This window comes from Pygocentrus nattereri, chromosome 14 (assembly GCF_015220715.1).
Source record: "Pygocentrus nattereri isolate fPygNat1 chromosome 14, fPygNat1.pri, whole genome shotgun sequence".
Taxonomy (NCBI): domain Eukaryota; kingdom Metazoa; phylum Chordata; class Actinopteri; order Characiformes; family Serrasalmidae; genus Pygocentrus; species Pygocentrus nattereri.
This window is the reverse complement of record NC_051224.1, coordinates 39,736,206-39,751,864: the sequence shown is the minus strand read 5'-3', so window position 1 is coordinate 39,751,864 and position 15,659 is coordinate 39,736,206. Positions and strand designations below refer to the sequence as shown.

The 15,659-nt window shown below is 43.8% G+C and overlaps 1 protein-coding gene across 1 annotated transcript in view; it reads left to right on the top strand.

Annotated features, from left to right (window-relative positions):
* The first annotated feature begins 818 nt into the window (after positions 1-818).
* clcn7 (chloride channel 7) overlaps positions 819-15,659 on the top strand; it is a 28,116-nt gene continuing 13,275 nt past the window's right edge. The window contains exons 1-12 of the mRNA XM_017706951.2: positions 819-1,040; positions 3,040-3,114; positions 6,789-6,854; positions 7,535-7,600; positions 7,754-7,886; positions 8,773-8,882; positions 8,987-9,067; positions 9,369-9,431; positions 10,880-10,963; positions 11,481-11,574; positions 14,465-14,529; positions 14,644-14,760. Coding sequence (XP_017562440.1) covers positions 834-1,040; positions 3,040-3,114; positions 6,789-6,854; positions 7,535-7,600; positions 7,754-7,886; positions 8,773-8,882; positions 8,987-9,067; positions 9,369-9,431; positions 10,880-10,963; positions 11,481-11,574; positions 14,465-14,529; positions 14,644-14,760 — 1,161 coding nt within the window. The 5' untranslated portion in view covers positions 819-833. The remainder of the gene's footprint in view (positions 1,041-3,039; positions 3,115-6,788; positions 6,855-7,534; positions 7,601-7,753; positions 7,887-8,772; positions 8,883-8,986; positions 9,068-9,368; positions 9,432-10,879; positions 10,964-11,480; positions 11,575-14,464; positions 14,530-14,643; positions 14,761-15,659) is intronic.

The window sequence follows — 15,659 nt, the reverse complement described above, 5'->3', positions numbered from 1 at the left end:
TTCAGCCTATATTCAATTGAATAAGCTACAAAGACGAGATATTTAATGTTCAAGGGGATAAACTTTATTGTTTTTTGTAAACATTCACTCATTTTGAACTTGATGCCTTAACTTTAGGAGTAGTACAGCACTGAATGAGCTTCTTCTTAGTTAAGTGAGACTTTTTTAATCCCACCTCTGCATTTAACCCATCACACACACACGCACGCACACGCACGCACGCACACACACACAGTTGGGGGTTAGGTGTTTTGCTCAAGGACACCTCAGTCATGGACTGTCACCACTGGGGATCAAACCAGCAACCTTCCGGTCTCAAGGCCAGTTCCCTAACCTCCAGCCCATGACTGCCCCCAGATAACTCATGGTTGTAGTTTGTACAAGTCAAGGTTATAATGGACTTCACTGTTTTTACATGAACAATATCTACGCATTAAAATGAGCAGAAGTGTGTTCTCTGTAGAGTTGTGGTGTTTTTTCCACCAGTGGACAAAAGAAAAGGGACAAGGGACAAAAGCTGCCTTCACGGCTAGGTGTGAATTTACTATTATTGTTGTATGAAAACATTATTTTTTCATTGTTAAGTCGACTGCATGTGATTTAGCATTGAAGTGCCATCACCGGACCACTCCAGACCACTAGGCCCAGTATTTGACCACCAACAGGTGCTGTCAGAGTGACTAAGCAGATACGATACGACTTCAGACTGAAGAAGTTTCTGCAATAAGCCCCCAGGAGTTCTAGAAGGCCTCCTCGGATAAAACTACATTTCCCATAATCCCTTGTGCCCGCTGCCCGTTTCGCTTTCCGTAGCCGTCGTCACGAGTTGGCTTATGACTGTTAGTCATGGGGGGCAGACGGGTCGATGCGCCTCTACAGCACTGAGCGCTGATGTTGTTCGACGTTTGGATGTTTTGAAAGTGCAGAGCTCGCCTGTTTCAGCCATGGCCAACATCACGAAGAAGGTGTCGTGGTCCGGGAGGGGAGAGGAGGGCACCCCGCTGCTCAACGGCTCCGAGGAGGTCAAATACACCCGACAGGTGCTCCGTTTCTCCGGTTACCCCAACTCCGCCTGGCGCTCGGACGGGGCTGGAGTCAGCTTTCTGTTCCCCAGCCTCTTATTCCGATCTTCCCGGTCCACCTTAAATGGTGCAGCGGTTCCAGTCTGGCCCCTGAAGCGCTGTAACGCTGACAGCGCATCATTTAAGGTGGACCGGCAAAATTCGCGCAAGAAGCTGGAGGACAGGAAGCCAACTTAAATGTTGGACACTCCAGCTGGAGCTCGGTTGTATGGCAGTGTGGCTCTGTTAGCTAGAACACTTAAACAGTTGCACTTCAGTATGTCTCGGTTAGCTAGAGCACTTCAGTGCTAATCTACTAGCTTAGCTAGAGCTGGGTTGCATAGTTAGTCTGTTAGCTAGAACACGCACATATTACTCGGTTAGCTAGAACACGTAAATATTACTCTGTTAGCTAGAACACTTAAATGTTACTCTGTTAGCAGGAGCTGGGTGGCATGGCATTGTTTCTGTTAGCTAGAACACACATTTGTCTGATACCTGGAGCTGGGTTACATGCAAGTGTTATTCAGTTGGCAAGAACACTTAATAGTCTATTAGCTAGAACATTTCATTATTACTGTTTGCAAAGCTGGGCTGCATAGAATAGTTTCTCTGTTAGCTAGAACACTTAAATATTACTCTCTTAGCAGGAGCTGGGAGGCATGGAAGTGCTATTCAGTTAGAGTACTTAAATATTACTCTATTGCCTAGAACGTTTTTATGACTCATTTAACAGCTGGGTGGCATGACATTGTTTCTGTTAGCTAGAACACCTGCATATTAGTCTGATTTCTTGGAGCTGGGTTAAATGGAAGTGTTATTAGTTAGCTAGCTAGAATACTTAACTAATAGTCTATTAGCTAGAACATTTGCATATTACACAGTGTTAATATAGCTAGGTTGCATGGTGTCATTGCTCTGTTAGCTGGAACACTTAAAAATTACTCTGGTTTTGTTGGGTGGCATGGCAGTGTTCCTCTGTTAGCTAGAACACTTTTTAATATTACTAATAACTAAGCTAGTGAATAGGCCGTAAAACAACCACCGTTTCCATCTGAAGTTCCAAAGTTCTTGTCTCCTCTGATTAAGTCCATCAGCTCCATTAGATCTGATTGGATTTAAACTGTAGAGCCTAACTAGATGGTTCTTGACCGTGCTGATCAAGAGAGTCATGTGGATAGTTATTGGGTAATTACCCAACTATCCATGACCCTCTTGAGCAACACGATCTCCACCTAGAACCATCTAGTTAAGCTCTACAGTGGAAATGCTGCTTTGTTAGCTAGATTCAGAAGGTTTGGTGTGAAACGGTTCAGACGTCTTTACAGTGGTGGTGATGGGAACCAGACGTCGCCATGACTACAACACAGATATAGACATTTTATTAACCGTCCAGAACCACCAGAGAACCCACACGAGTCTTCTGAGCTTATATGGAATGCTGATGTTGGAAAACAGTGGAAAATCTGGAATAATGAGTTTTCTTTGGGGACTATTTTGCCGCACAGCGCCCTGCATGTCTCCCTCCACCATGAATGGAGTTGAAGTTCTCTAAACTCTCATAAAACAGCGTCTCAGTCATCAGGCAGTGAATTCAGAACCAGCTCATGTAGGAACTTTCTGTAGGAGCTTTTAGAGGGACGTCTGGTTCCCATCACCACCACTGTGAACGGTTCTGTTTTTAAGTCGGTTTTAATGAGCTCTTTTGTTTTATTGTACTGTAGAACTAGTGCTCTTCCATATCGATGACATCCGGTCTTGAAAGCTGCTGCCTGAACAGATGGTATTTAGCAATCTTGGAATGGAAGGAAATCCCAACTTCTCATTTTCCCACCTTAGAGAAGTCACTTCTGATTCTGCCAGTTTCAAAAGTCCCTTTTGATATGACTCGCGGTTTGTGTTTGTGCGAATTAGTGTGTACTAGAAGAGGAAGAGAAGCCATAAGCAGAGTCGGTGATGTTGTGTGTTTGATCCGTAGTTGTCCGGTGGCGGCATGTTCCACATTGGCAGGCTGAGTACCGTGGACCTCGATGAGGATATTACGCCAGAGGAGGTGAGCTCCAGTTCCTTTCTCACTCTTTATAAACGGATGGGTGGCAAATTAAAGGGAAAAACAACAGAGTGTCTTAGTGAGGGGGTGGTGTTGGGTCAGAACAGATCCTACAAGTTTCTGGAACTGTGCTGGATGGATGGAACACTGTTCCTCCAAAAGATATCCACTCAGTCCGTGCTTTTGATGTTGGCGGTGAAGAGTGCGGCGCCCAGTCTCCCACAGGTGTTCATCTGGGTGGAGATCTGGTGATTATGGCGCCGTTCACCCAGCAGGTATCCGACTTTCTTCGTTTGGCTGTTCAGATTATCTTTTAAATGTGATCAGTATGTGACATCGGTCTGATCAGGTCACCTCCTAAACCGACCCGCATGCGCAGAAGAGCTTCGTCTGGCTCGTTCAGAGGCAAATACTCATGACGCCCAGCGAACGGCTGTCGCTCCCAGAGCTTTCCGTGTCGTCTTGGCCGGCATCACAGGAGCGATTACGAAGTTCCGATCGTTGACGGTGTTTGACTTCGCCGTAAAAAGGGCACGTTATTCAGCCACGGTCACTTCTTTGGTTCGTGTCCTGGGAATCTTTAAACTGTTCTCTGGCACTGCTGCCCCGGGTTCCTCCGGCTGTGCTCAGCCGGGTCGTACGGAACCTCTTCGAACACGGAGCGGCTGCGATGAGTCTCTTCTAATTTTTTAGTACAGAAACATCAGCCTAAGTGTTTACAAGCCTCAGCAGCACAAATGATGATGAATGTTGAGTGGGATTGACGTAAAAAGTCGATCAGGCTGTTCAGAGCGAGTCGCACTGCTGCAGATCAGATACGTGTCGGATTTCAGTACCACATATGAAAGCGTCTCAAATCGGGATTGAAAATGTCAGATTCAATGCGTTTTTTCCTGTTTACACACAGGAGAATATGGGATTTGGGCCACTTTTGCCTGGTGTATAAACGTAGCCTAAGAAGGCCGTAGCATACAATTTACATCATTACTAACCCTATTATAACAAAGGGGAAGCGATTGGGAATGACAGCAACTAAGCCACGAAGTGGTCGACCACATAAAAAACTTTCTGCAGAGTCCATCGCTACAGACCTCCAAACTTCATGTGGCCTTCAGATCAGCTCAAGAACAGCGTAGAGAACTTCATGGAATGGGTTTCCATGGCCGAGCAGCTGCATCCCAGCCTTATATAACCAAGCGCAATGTAAAGCGCCGCCACTGGACTCTAGAGCAGTGGAGACGTGTTCTCTGGAGTGACCAATCACGCTTCTCCATCTGGAAATCCTGGGCTTGTCTGACTGCATTGTGCCGAGTGTAAAGTTTGGTGGAGGGGGGATTATGGTGTGGGGGTGTTTCTCAGGAGTTGGGCTCGGCCCCTTAGTTCCAGTGAAAGGAACTCTTACAGCTTCAGCACCAAGAGATTTTGGACAATTTCATGCTCCCAACTTTGTGGGAACAGTTTGGGGAGTTTGGCCCCTTCCTGTTCCAACATGACTGCACACCAGTGCACAAAGCAGGTCCATAAAGACACGGATGAGCCAGTTTGGTGTGGAAGAACTTGACTGGCCTGCACAGAGTCCTAACCTCAACCCCATAGAACACCTTTGGGATGAATTAGAGCGGAGACTGTGAGCCAGGCCTTCTCGTCCAACATCAGTGTCTGACCTCACAAATGTGCTTCTGGAAGAACGGTCAAAAATTCCCGTAAACACTCTCCTAGCCCTTGTGGAAAGCCTTCCCAGAAGAGCTGAAGCTGTTATAGCTGCAAAGGGTGGGCTGACATCATATTAAACCCTATGGATTAAGGATGGGACGTCACTCAAGTTCGTATGTGAAGCCAGACGACCGAATACTTTTGGAAATACGGTGTACCTTTTGGTCATTCAGCAGATTTAATAGTGATTACATTAGTCGCGGATTCACTACAGTACCATCCGCTCATTGATGAATTGCTGTTAAAATTTTGGGTCGTTCTGCAGAAACGTCTTTTTATGTCTGTAGGAGTCAATGGTGTTACTGGTCTTCACTGGTGTTACTGGTCTTCACTGGTGTTACTGGTCTTCACTGGTGTTACACATAAGAAACAAAGGCAAAGAGTTTGTAGGATTAGAAGGTTCTATCTGCATTGGACCTGCACCAAAAATCTCAGTTACAAGTCTGATAGGATTTTGATGTCATACATTTAGATTCAGTTGAGGGTGTCTGTCACTTTCGTGTATGAAGAGGCTTCAGAACTGCTCAGCACAGGGTTCCCTTATTCCAAAGGGACGATGTTGCCCAGCCTTAACTTTCTAACCACCTCCACTCTGCATGCAACTGCTTTACTTTATTTTCAATATTGTTGTTATAAAATAACTAAAATAATGAAAATTTTTCCCTGTTTATTTTTTATTATTCACCATCCTGTTTTTGTTTTTAATTATGATTATTTTTATTATATTTTTCGTCATTGTAATTCATTTTAGATCTTATCCTGCTTTGGTTTTATTTATCTTACTTTGATTTGGTTAACTTTTACATTTTAGTTACACTTTAATTGCTGTTTATGTATTTATATTATTAATGTTTAATACTTTTCAACAAGCTAAACATGTCTGTTATTAAATTTACTTTTATTTTTTGATATGTTTTACATTATCTGCCCCTTTTTTCTGAGGGTCCCCCTCAATGTTCTCTGAGGTTGAATAAAGATTCAATCATTCATTCGTTCATTCATTCAACTGCTGCTCCACTGAAATATCCCTCTCTGTAGTTCTGGACCGACTGTTCTTGCTCACGTCCCTCACTGACGTGGTCAGTCACCTGTGGAAAGTGCTGTTCTTCCCGATGTTTTGCGCTCGGACACTGAATGCGCTCTGTCCACCACAATTTCGAGCGGGTCTAAATGCAGAGGTCCCTTCAGTTACTCTTGAAACACTTTGTGGCTGAAGCTCTGGGCGTCCTCGGCGTTTTCACACACGCTGCCGGACGTTAATTGTGTCGTGCAGCACACCTGCGCTCTGTTTTTGAGGGGTCTTCCTTTCGTTTGACACCCGTCTGTAGGAGCATGAACTGTTCACGGTGCTGAGATGTGGAACAATGCGCGCACAGTTTTGAAGTACAGGCCTCGGCCAAGGAAGTAAGCCCTGTTGCATGTGCAGGCAGATTATGAAGCTTTTCTATGATTTTTGTACGTGTGCCAATTCCAGAATCTGGGTTGGTGATTGGCACAAGTGGTCTTTGCTGAGGTACAGAGATATTTCCACTCCAGTAGCCAAAAAAAAACCTATGATTCAAAGACTACATGGTGAGTTTTAGTAACTTGCTGTTTAGGATGCATGTTTTCCTTAACCAGTGCTGTTATTCCGCCTGATTCATTCGTGAATCCGCTGCTATTTTGGATGACCACAGGGCTGTGCGATACGGAAGCCGCTCTCTATTATGATACATTGCCACATATTGTCTAGAATTTGGATCAAGCAGGCTTGAAATATTGAGTATTTTGATCCTCGAGTGTCCTGAAGTAATGTTGTCAGTCCTGAATAGTGTTGAACTTCAGTAGCCAGCCTGAATATTAAAGGCCAGTATCATAATACTCATTAATGCTATATATGTCATGCAGCCATATATGGCTAAATATGTTTAATGGATGCCTTCTTCATGTCTCTGACCCTCTGATATCCTCTTGTTCATGTGCAGGACGCTGTGAGGAGCAAACCAAAGGAGATACCGCACAATGAGAAGCTGCTCTCGCTCAAGTATGAGGTAATTCAATTAAGATGACAAGACTCCCGAGGACACAAGTCTCTCAGTTTAGCTCTGGCTCGGAATGCTTCGAGATCCTGAAGCTTCCCCCCTCTCAGTCCGTGAACCACGTCACACCGACTCTGCAGGCTGACTTTGATTAAGCTGTGAATGATTCCTAGTTCCTGCGGAAAAGTGTGTACAGACGGAACATCTGAGCGTTGTCTAAAATGTCCAAAAAATGTCTTGGGTGTATATGAACTAAACCCCAGCCCCCCCTCCACTGTGACCTCACTCGTTCTCACTGTGGCGGTTCATCTGCTTCAAAACAGTGGGATATTACATCCACCAAGAGGAGATGAACAGAACATAGGATAAAAAAAAGCTTCAAAAGTTGCTTTCATGGTACCAAACCAGGTTTTAGGGTGAATTTTGAGAAATTTCTGTCTGACTGCTGTCAAAATTCATAGATGACATTGCTATGGGAACAGGGATGACGTTGCTATGGGAACAGGGATGACGTTGCTATGGGAACATGAGACCAAAATCACATTGAACTGAAACCTGTTTCACTACATTAGATCGAGTTGATTGTAGTCACCCCTCATGAGTTTGCGTCCTTAATAATGCATTAAAGCTTAATAATATAAGCTGAATAGAGTAAAGCACACATTGCATTAATCTCTTGCCGTTCATTTCAGAGTCTGGACTACGACAACATTGAGAATCATCTGTTTCTGGAGGAGGAAAGGCGCATGGGTCACATGGTGAGCCAAGTGCCAACACACAGAATTAAGGAGAGGTATTAGGTTATTTCACGCTTCGGCGCACGAGGCTGAATCAGAGAGGTTTCGCTCCTTTTCCCTTTCTCTGTACGTCTGTGGTTTTTGCCTGACTGAATGTGTGATTGAACTCTGCAGAGCTTTAGATGTCTGGAGATCAGTCGCTGGGTCATTTGTGGTCTCATCGGAGTCCTGACTGGACTCATAGCTTGCTTCATTGACATCGTGGTGGAGAAGCTGGCTGGAGTGAAGTATGTTGTAGTCAAGAAGAGTATCCTTACTTTCCAAGTGCTGCCTGTATCGGTCCGTAATGCGCTGCCAGATAGAGGGGTAGGACGAAGACAAGAAAGGTGCTAGACACCAAAGCTCAGTCCCATTTCTTCTTTTTACCCCTAGCCCTTGTTTTCTAGTGCCCTTGGAACTGAGTTACAGGGTACTGGTTGAGATCTTCCCTCTGAAATGAGACCCTCTAATAAAAAGAGCATCACTTCATTAACAGCTACTAGCGCCGCTCTGTAGGCCCAGCGGTCATCGGGCGGAAGGCAGGATACACCCTAGACAGGTCGCCAGTCCATCGCAGAGCAGACAGACAGACACTCGCACCCAGTGGCAATTTAGCACGTCCAGTCAGCCTGCATGTCTTTGGACTGTGGGAGGAAACCGGAGAACCCGGAGGAAACCCACGCAGACACGGGGAGAACATGCAAACTCCACACAGAGAGGACCGAACCCAGGCCCTCCTCGCTGTGAGGCGACAGTGCTCCCCACCACGCCACCGTGCCGCCCTTTGACATTAAACAGTGCCAACAACGTTAAAAAAGGATGAAATGTCTGCAGTAATTGGCGACTGAACGTTCTACTCATTCAGCGGTTCATGGTTGCTTAGCAACAATACCGTACTCTAAAGGAACTACATTTCTTGCCGGAATACTTGCTTATGTCTATTATTGTTAGTAATGACTAAAATATTGTGTATTTTAATATATTTGAATATATCGAGGCAGTTACTGCGACTTTATCTTGGAGAAGGGAGTTTTAGTGCTAGATCAAAAGTGCTGGTGAACGATTAGGATCTCTTTATTATTCGATCTTTTTAATTAATTTATGTATTTATTTCTGCTCGAGCTTCTTAACCCTTTCCTTGACCAGATGCCCAGGCATCGATAAAAACACCGAAATCGGAGGGATGTGCATCTCCTTGATCCTGTGGGCAGCGCTGAACTCTGCTTTCGTCATGGTGGGTGCCATCATCGTGGCTTTCTTTGAGGTAAAGTGCTGCTTCCTTTTCCTGCTTTCTCTCTGGAATCCAGGTTTACCACAGAATAGAGAGATTAGATCTTCCCTCAGTCTTTTCTCCTCTCTGTGTTGTAGCCCATCGCTGCAGGTAGTGGAATCCCTCAGATTAAATGCTACCTAAACGGAGTGAAGGTTCCCCGAGTGGTGCGGCTGAAGGTAAACACCTCATCTGGCTTCAGACGTCTAAGCTGTAGACCTTTAACCCGCTGTAATTAGGGGCCGTGCAAATGTTCACCTCAGAATATTGCTTAACCACAGACCCCTGGAACCAGGTCGAAAAATCGCTGCACGAAACTTCTTTAAAGTCGTGTGATCAGGAGATCGTGAGTTCGATCCCTGGTGGTGATGCAGCCGCCCGAGGCCGAGAGTCCAGGAGAGCACAGTTGTCCTCGCTGTCTCTGGGTGGGTCGATTGGGTTGAACAGGAATGTTTTACTCACTCTTGTGTCTGTGTGCAGACTCTGATGGTGAAGGTGTGCGGTGTGATCTGCTCAGTGGCGGGCGGTCTTGCTGTGGGAAAGGTGAGCCAGAAAACAATACAGAGCTTTTAAACCTCTTCTGAATCCGCCGAACTCCAGCTGTGCATACACAGGAAAAAAAAGACTGCTGACCGCACGAGTCAAATCTGTACATCGAGTTCACACGAATAAAATAGATCAGCTCAATTCTTGCCAATAATCTCAACGCCAATAATCAATTCTTGCCAATCTGACCACCTCCTTGTTTCTACGCTCACTGTCCACTTGATCAGCTCCACTTACTGTATAGCTGCTCTCTGTAGTTCTACAGTTACAGACTGTAGTCCATCTGTTTCTCTGATACTCTGTTACCCTGTTCTTCAGTGGTCAGGACCCCCATGGACCCTCACAGAGCAGGTGATAAGATGGACAATGAGTGTAGAAACGAGGAGGTGGCCATAATGTTACGCCTGACCGGTGTATGTTGTTGTATGTAAACACTTTTCGAAAACATACAGTTCAGTCCCCTCAGTCCATATATGGAAACTATGATGTGATGTCACAAAGAAAACCCCCCAAAAAACATCCCCTTGCAATCAGTTCTATGTAAATTTTGGGCCGCTTGGTCAAATTCAATGTTTATTGTGTTTATTTTAATACATTCTCTAGAGAGAACACTCTGCGCAGTTTCATGCAGTTGCTGTTTATTTGCAAAGGTGACAGCACATTTTTGTGTTTTTTCCAATATGTTAAACTCATAGTTTCAACATACCGGTTTCCCTTTACGCTGTGTGTAAATATTGTGATGAATGGACCAAAAGAAATGAGCCAAAATGACTAACAAAAATTCAAATACATATTAAAAGTCCAGCATGTTTTTTGCTTCTCCTGTAAAGTTACTGCTTTGAAGATACAAGGTTTTGCTCCCAGAGCAGCAAAATAGAAGTTGTGCACTAAAATAAGTTCTCTGTAGGTGATATGTTAATATATTTTCTCTTATAAAATCAACAGAACATCTAAATTGACTAAGGTTAGGGCATGTTTTGGCTCAAACTGATTTTTGAACGAGGCACAGCCAGTCAGAACAGAGCTCATTTACATATCAGTCTTAAAGATGCAGCATCAGAAGCAGCCCGTTTAATTCTGAGAAATAAGGATGGATTTGAAAATGGAAAAAAAAGAAAAGTAAATAAATAATTGTACTGGGTCGTTTATATATATATATATATATATATATATATATATATATATATATATATATATATATATATATATATATATATATATTTATTATCATATATATATTATATATATATGATATATAAAATCAGCAAATATCCTAATTGAATTTCAAGAACATAAGCTTCAAGAATATTGTAGTGTATGAGCTCTTTCTCTTGTTAAGCAGATGTGTGCATTGCAGTGGTAAAGATGTAGAATATACTGACTGGGAATGTACAGAATGTAATGGTTTAAAACTGTTTTGCACCAAACTCTTCCCTCCCTTTCAGGAAGGTCCCATGATCCACTCGGGTGCTGTGGTGGCGGCTGGTGTGTCGCAGGGCAGAAGCACCTCGCTGAAGAAGGACTTTAAGGTCAGTTGGTCTTCGCTGTGCACTGCGTTAATGGAAGTGCATGTGTCTCATTATTTGTTTATTCATTTATTTATTTATTTACTTATTTATTTATTTATAAAGGCTGTTCTAACTGATGGTGCTCAGTAGGGATGGGCATCTCTAGGCAGCTCACGATTCGGTCACGATTCAGAGGCTGTGATGCGATTATCAAACGATTATCGATGCGTCTATTTTCCTGTACAGGATTTCTGTTTTCTCACTGTGTGACGACGCGGTACTTTTAAAACAAAGTTTCTAGATACAAAGGAGGATTCTGAGGGGAACTGGAGGTCCACCCAGCTGTTGCTTTTGTTAGTTTGTTGCTTGTTGATTTATCTGTAGATCCCTTGCAAGCGTTGGTGGCTTCTACTGAAAGTGCTGAAAATTTCAAGGGGTGAACTGGGAAATTGTGTTAACAGCTGTACAAAAAATGTTGGCGTGGTGTAGCAGGATGGGAGCTGTAAAAAGTTGTGACGTTAGCTTCACTGTGTTGCAGATTTTCGAATATTTCCGCAGAGACACTGAGAAGAGGGACTTCGTCTCCGCAGGAGCTGCTGCTGGAGTCTCGGCTGCCTTTGGAGCTCCTGTTGGTGAGACGCTCAGTCACTCCATATGCATCTGTTTCATAATTCATAATTATGTCGCTACCTGTTGTAGTTGGGATGTGATTTGTGACATTCAAAAATCAAACACACACATGCACATTGTTGAACTGCTGGAGTGATGTGGTTAAAACCTGACCTGCATTATGTTTGACAGAAATTATATGGTGCAAAAGTCAAAGACCCTTAATTTATGCCTTCTCCTGTCAAAACCTGAACCAGCCATTAAGTACAAGTTATTCATTTTTCAGGAGATATTTTTAAGGAGATCAGATATAAGATAATCAAAACAAACAGCTGTTTCCAGAAAAAATGCAATTCAGAAAATGATGAAAAGCTCCAGAGTAAATGTGGCTCCTAACAACCACCTGGAAGAGCTGCTAGACCCCAAAACTGCCCCCATCAGCTTCAGATCTGAGAACATCCACAGGTGTTTCTGTCCATCCTTCCACTGTGAGAAGACCACTCAGTGCTGTGGGTCTGAAAGGACGTGTAGCTGATCAAGAAGAACCTCACTGAGAAAAGGAGACGGACACATCAAACAAAGAAGCTCGACGATGGACTGACCACCCCAGACCTCAGCACCACTGAACGGGTTTGATTCAGAAAATCATCAACCAGCTTCTCAGACTGAACTTTGGAGGCGTGTCTGCAGGTTCTCTGAGGAGACCGGTGGTCTCTGACTTTTGCCAGTGCTGTAAACCTTTCGACAGTGAATCGGGGTAAATACTGCTGAAAAATGAAAAGTCATGTCAGCACATTGCTTCTGAGTGTTGCAAAGCCTCAGTGTAAACCACATCTGTCGGTTTTCTGCTCCTGCTGCGTAGATGCAGTAGCAGTGAAGCACAAGCTCATTGTGGCTGCAGTCAGGGGACATTTAGGCCGCAGGAAGTTCTGCAGAGCAGCACCTCGACAAAACATGAACGGGAAGCATGAAGAGGGTTTGCGTCATACGACTGCTGATTATTCTTGTGATGCTTCTTTTATGGAAACGAAGTAAACAAGAAGTGATTTATAGCCTGACTTTCAAGTTTGTCATTTGCGCAACATGTCAGGACATTCATGCACTGAAATGCTTGTGGTGAGGCTCAGATAGTCGCTCTACAGAAAGTAAAGACCAAAATACTGAAATACATTAAATATACACAGAAATATACAAAAGAAATAAAAACGTTCTGTTGTGTTCGTATATATTTGTACTAATATTAATGTGAAATTTAACATTGTATAGTTATAGTTAGTGCAGTATGAATGGAACAAAACATGAAATGATTCCTGGGTTTTCACAAAGCAGGAATCAACAGTATAATTTGATCCCATATTCTGGCCTGTCCAGTAGGCAAAGCACTGAAGGAATGTTCCTATTGAAAGCTTACATTATCCAGCTAACTGAGGAATCCTGCTTTGTGGCAATCCTCCTAGTGTCATGTCATGTTTTGTTTCATTACACTTTGTTTGTAAAGACTATTTTGCCAAAAGTATTCGGGCGTCTGTCTTTACACGCATATGAACTTGAGTGACATTCTTAACAGCTTCAGCTCTTCTGGGAAGGCTTTCCACAAGGGTTAGGAGTGTTTATGGGAATTTTTGACCGTTCTTCCAGAAGAGCATTTGTGAGGTCAGACACTGATGTTGGACGAGAAGGCCTGGCTCACAATCTCCACTCTAATTCATCCCAAAGGTGTTCTATCAGGTTGAGGTCAGGACTCTGTGCAGGCCAGTCAAGTTCCTCCACACCAAACTGGCTCATCCGTGTCTTTATGGACCTGCTTTGTGCACTGGTGCGCAGTCATGGTGGAGCAGGAAGGGGCCGTCCCCAAACTGTTCCCACAAAGTTGGGAGCATGAAATTGTCCGAAATCTCTTGGAGTTGAAGCTTTAAGAGTTTCTTTCACTGGAACTAAGGGGCCGAGCCCAACTCCTGAAAAACACACCCCACACCATGATCCCCCCTCCACCAAACTTTACACTCAGCACAATGCAGTCAGACAAGTATCGTCTCCTGGCAACCACCAAACCCAGACTCGTCCATCAGATTTCCAGACGGAGAAGCGTGATTGGTCACTCCAGAGAACGTCTCCACTGCTCTAGAGTCCAGTGGCGGCGCTTTACACCACTGCATTCCACGCTTTGCATTGTGCTTGGTGATGTAAGGCTTGAATGCAGCTGCTCAAAAAGAATAGAAATGAATGAAGTGGAGGTGGACTGTGATCTGGAGCTGCAGGACATCGGTTTTGGGATTCAAACCTCACTCCTCTCACCGAGCTTTTGGCGTCAGTCAACAGTAATAATAAAAGTCCTTACTTTATATCTACTTCTTTGGGATTGGTTTATCGATTTGAGGTTAGGTACTCACGTCGCTGATGCTCGGCCAAAATTGTGCTCCGTTCTATGACCAAAAATTAAGCACGGATATTCACTATTATTTTATTTTACAGCAGCTCGTGCTGCACAAACGTGAGCGAAAGAGGGTCTATAAAGAGTGAGACTTGGAAACAGGCAGATTATGCTGACACTACAGCATCAACGTGCTGCTAGAAGGTGGGAAAGACAGCTCTGGTGATGAATTTCCACCAGCAGTGAATTGAACCAGGGCTCGGTTAAGTGGACCAAGACCCCTGAGTCCCCAGCTGCTTTGATGACGTACAGTGTTTTTATTTGTACGTATATTGGTTATAATTTGAAAACGCTCGTTTCTTCGATTCGTAATTACACGCTTGATCTCTTTACACCTGTGGTTTTTTAAGACTTAGTGATGTTACCGGAACGACTGCCTCCCTAGACTTCAGAGCCGCGGACCACAGGTGGAGAACGCCTGGTCTAAAGCTGTATCTCTCGGTCATGTCCTCAAGATTTCTTTATGCTTCTCTTCCATTCAGGTGGAGTTCTGTTCAGTTTAGAGGAAGGAGCGTCTTTCTGGAACCAGTTGTTGACCTGGAGGATTGTGAGTGATTCGAATGAAAAGAAATGTGCTATAAAGCGTTTATAAAGCGTTATGTTGGCATGAGTTTGAACTTAAGGAACGCTCTCTTTCTCTTTTTTAACTCTCTCGAGACAGTTCTTCGCATCCATGATCTCCACCTTCACCTTGAACTTTGTCCTGAGTATTTACCACAAAAAAACTGGCGAGCTGTCCAGTCCGGGTCTCATCAACTTCGGCAGCTTCGACTTGAAAGTGAGTTCTCAAATAACTTTGCTGCTCTCTGTTGTTTGGTTTTCCTCTGTTTCTTTCGCTTGCTGTCTTTTCTTCTCCCTCTTTCTGTTTACCTTTAATAGTGGCAACGTTTCGATGCACAACATAAGATTTTATTAGCCTTATTCTCTAGGATATGTTTTGGTTTGTCCATCTGAATTTTCATGACCACATCGTAAGGTAAATTATTCAGTAACTGCATGAAATAAATGTACATTTTTATTTTATTTATTTTTTTTTTTGTGAAAGACCCTCAGATTAACAGAACGTGTGTTTATGATCTCCACATATCACTACATGCTCACGATTCACTGCTGAAAGCCAAAAACCTGCGCCGCTCTTTGTGTTGTTCTCTAAAAGTGATGTTTCCAGAGCAGATCACTGAAGAGACGCCGTCTGTTTATAGTTTAGAGCCCAGATTTGGGGAAAAACGGCTCGACTTTCAGTAGAAAAACAAACTGAGTTCAGCTTCTTTTATTATAAGGGTTTAAAATGACGTCACCGTCTATTAGACTGGAGAGAAGAGCTACAGCCTCACACGACGCCCAGCTTCTGAATGGAGCTTATGGAGTATGAACGTTATGAAGAACACGACCGAGTGCGGTTTGGACCCACCGGTGGTCTCGAGGAGTTTAAGAGGCTAAGAAGTAGTAGTACTGAGTCACAGTAATTAAAACACTGCACTGCTGTTTCTGCCCTGTAAAGCCAGAAATAACCGTTTAGAAGTCAGAGGTGTCGATTCAGGAGATTTTCAGACTGCCGTACATTTTTATGAATTAATGTCAAACACAGGCTCATAAAGTCTGACCTGACGTTTAAGTTCCAAATGCAAAATTAACATTATACTAATGAAGATATGAAGACAGTAGTACACTCTTAAC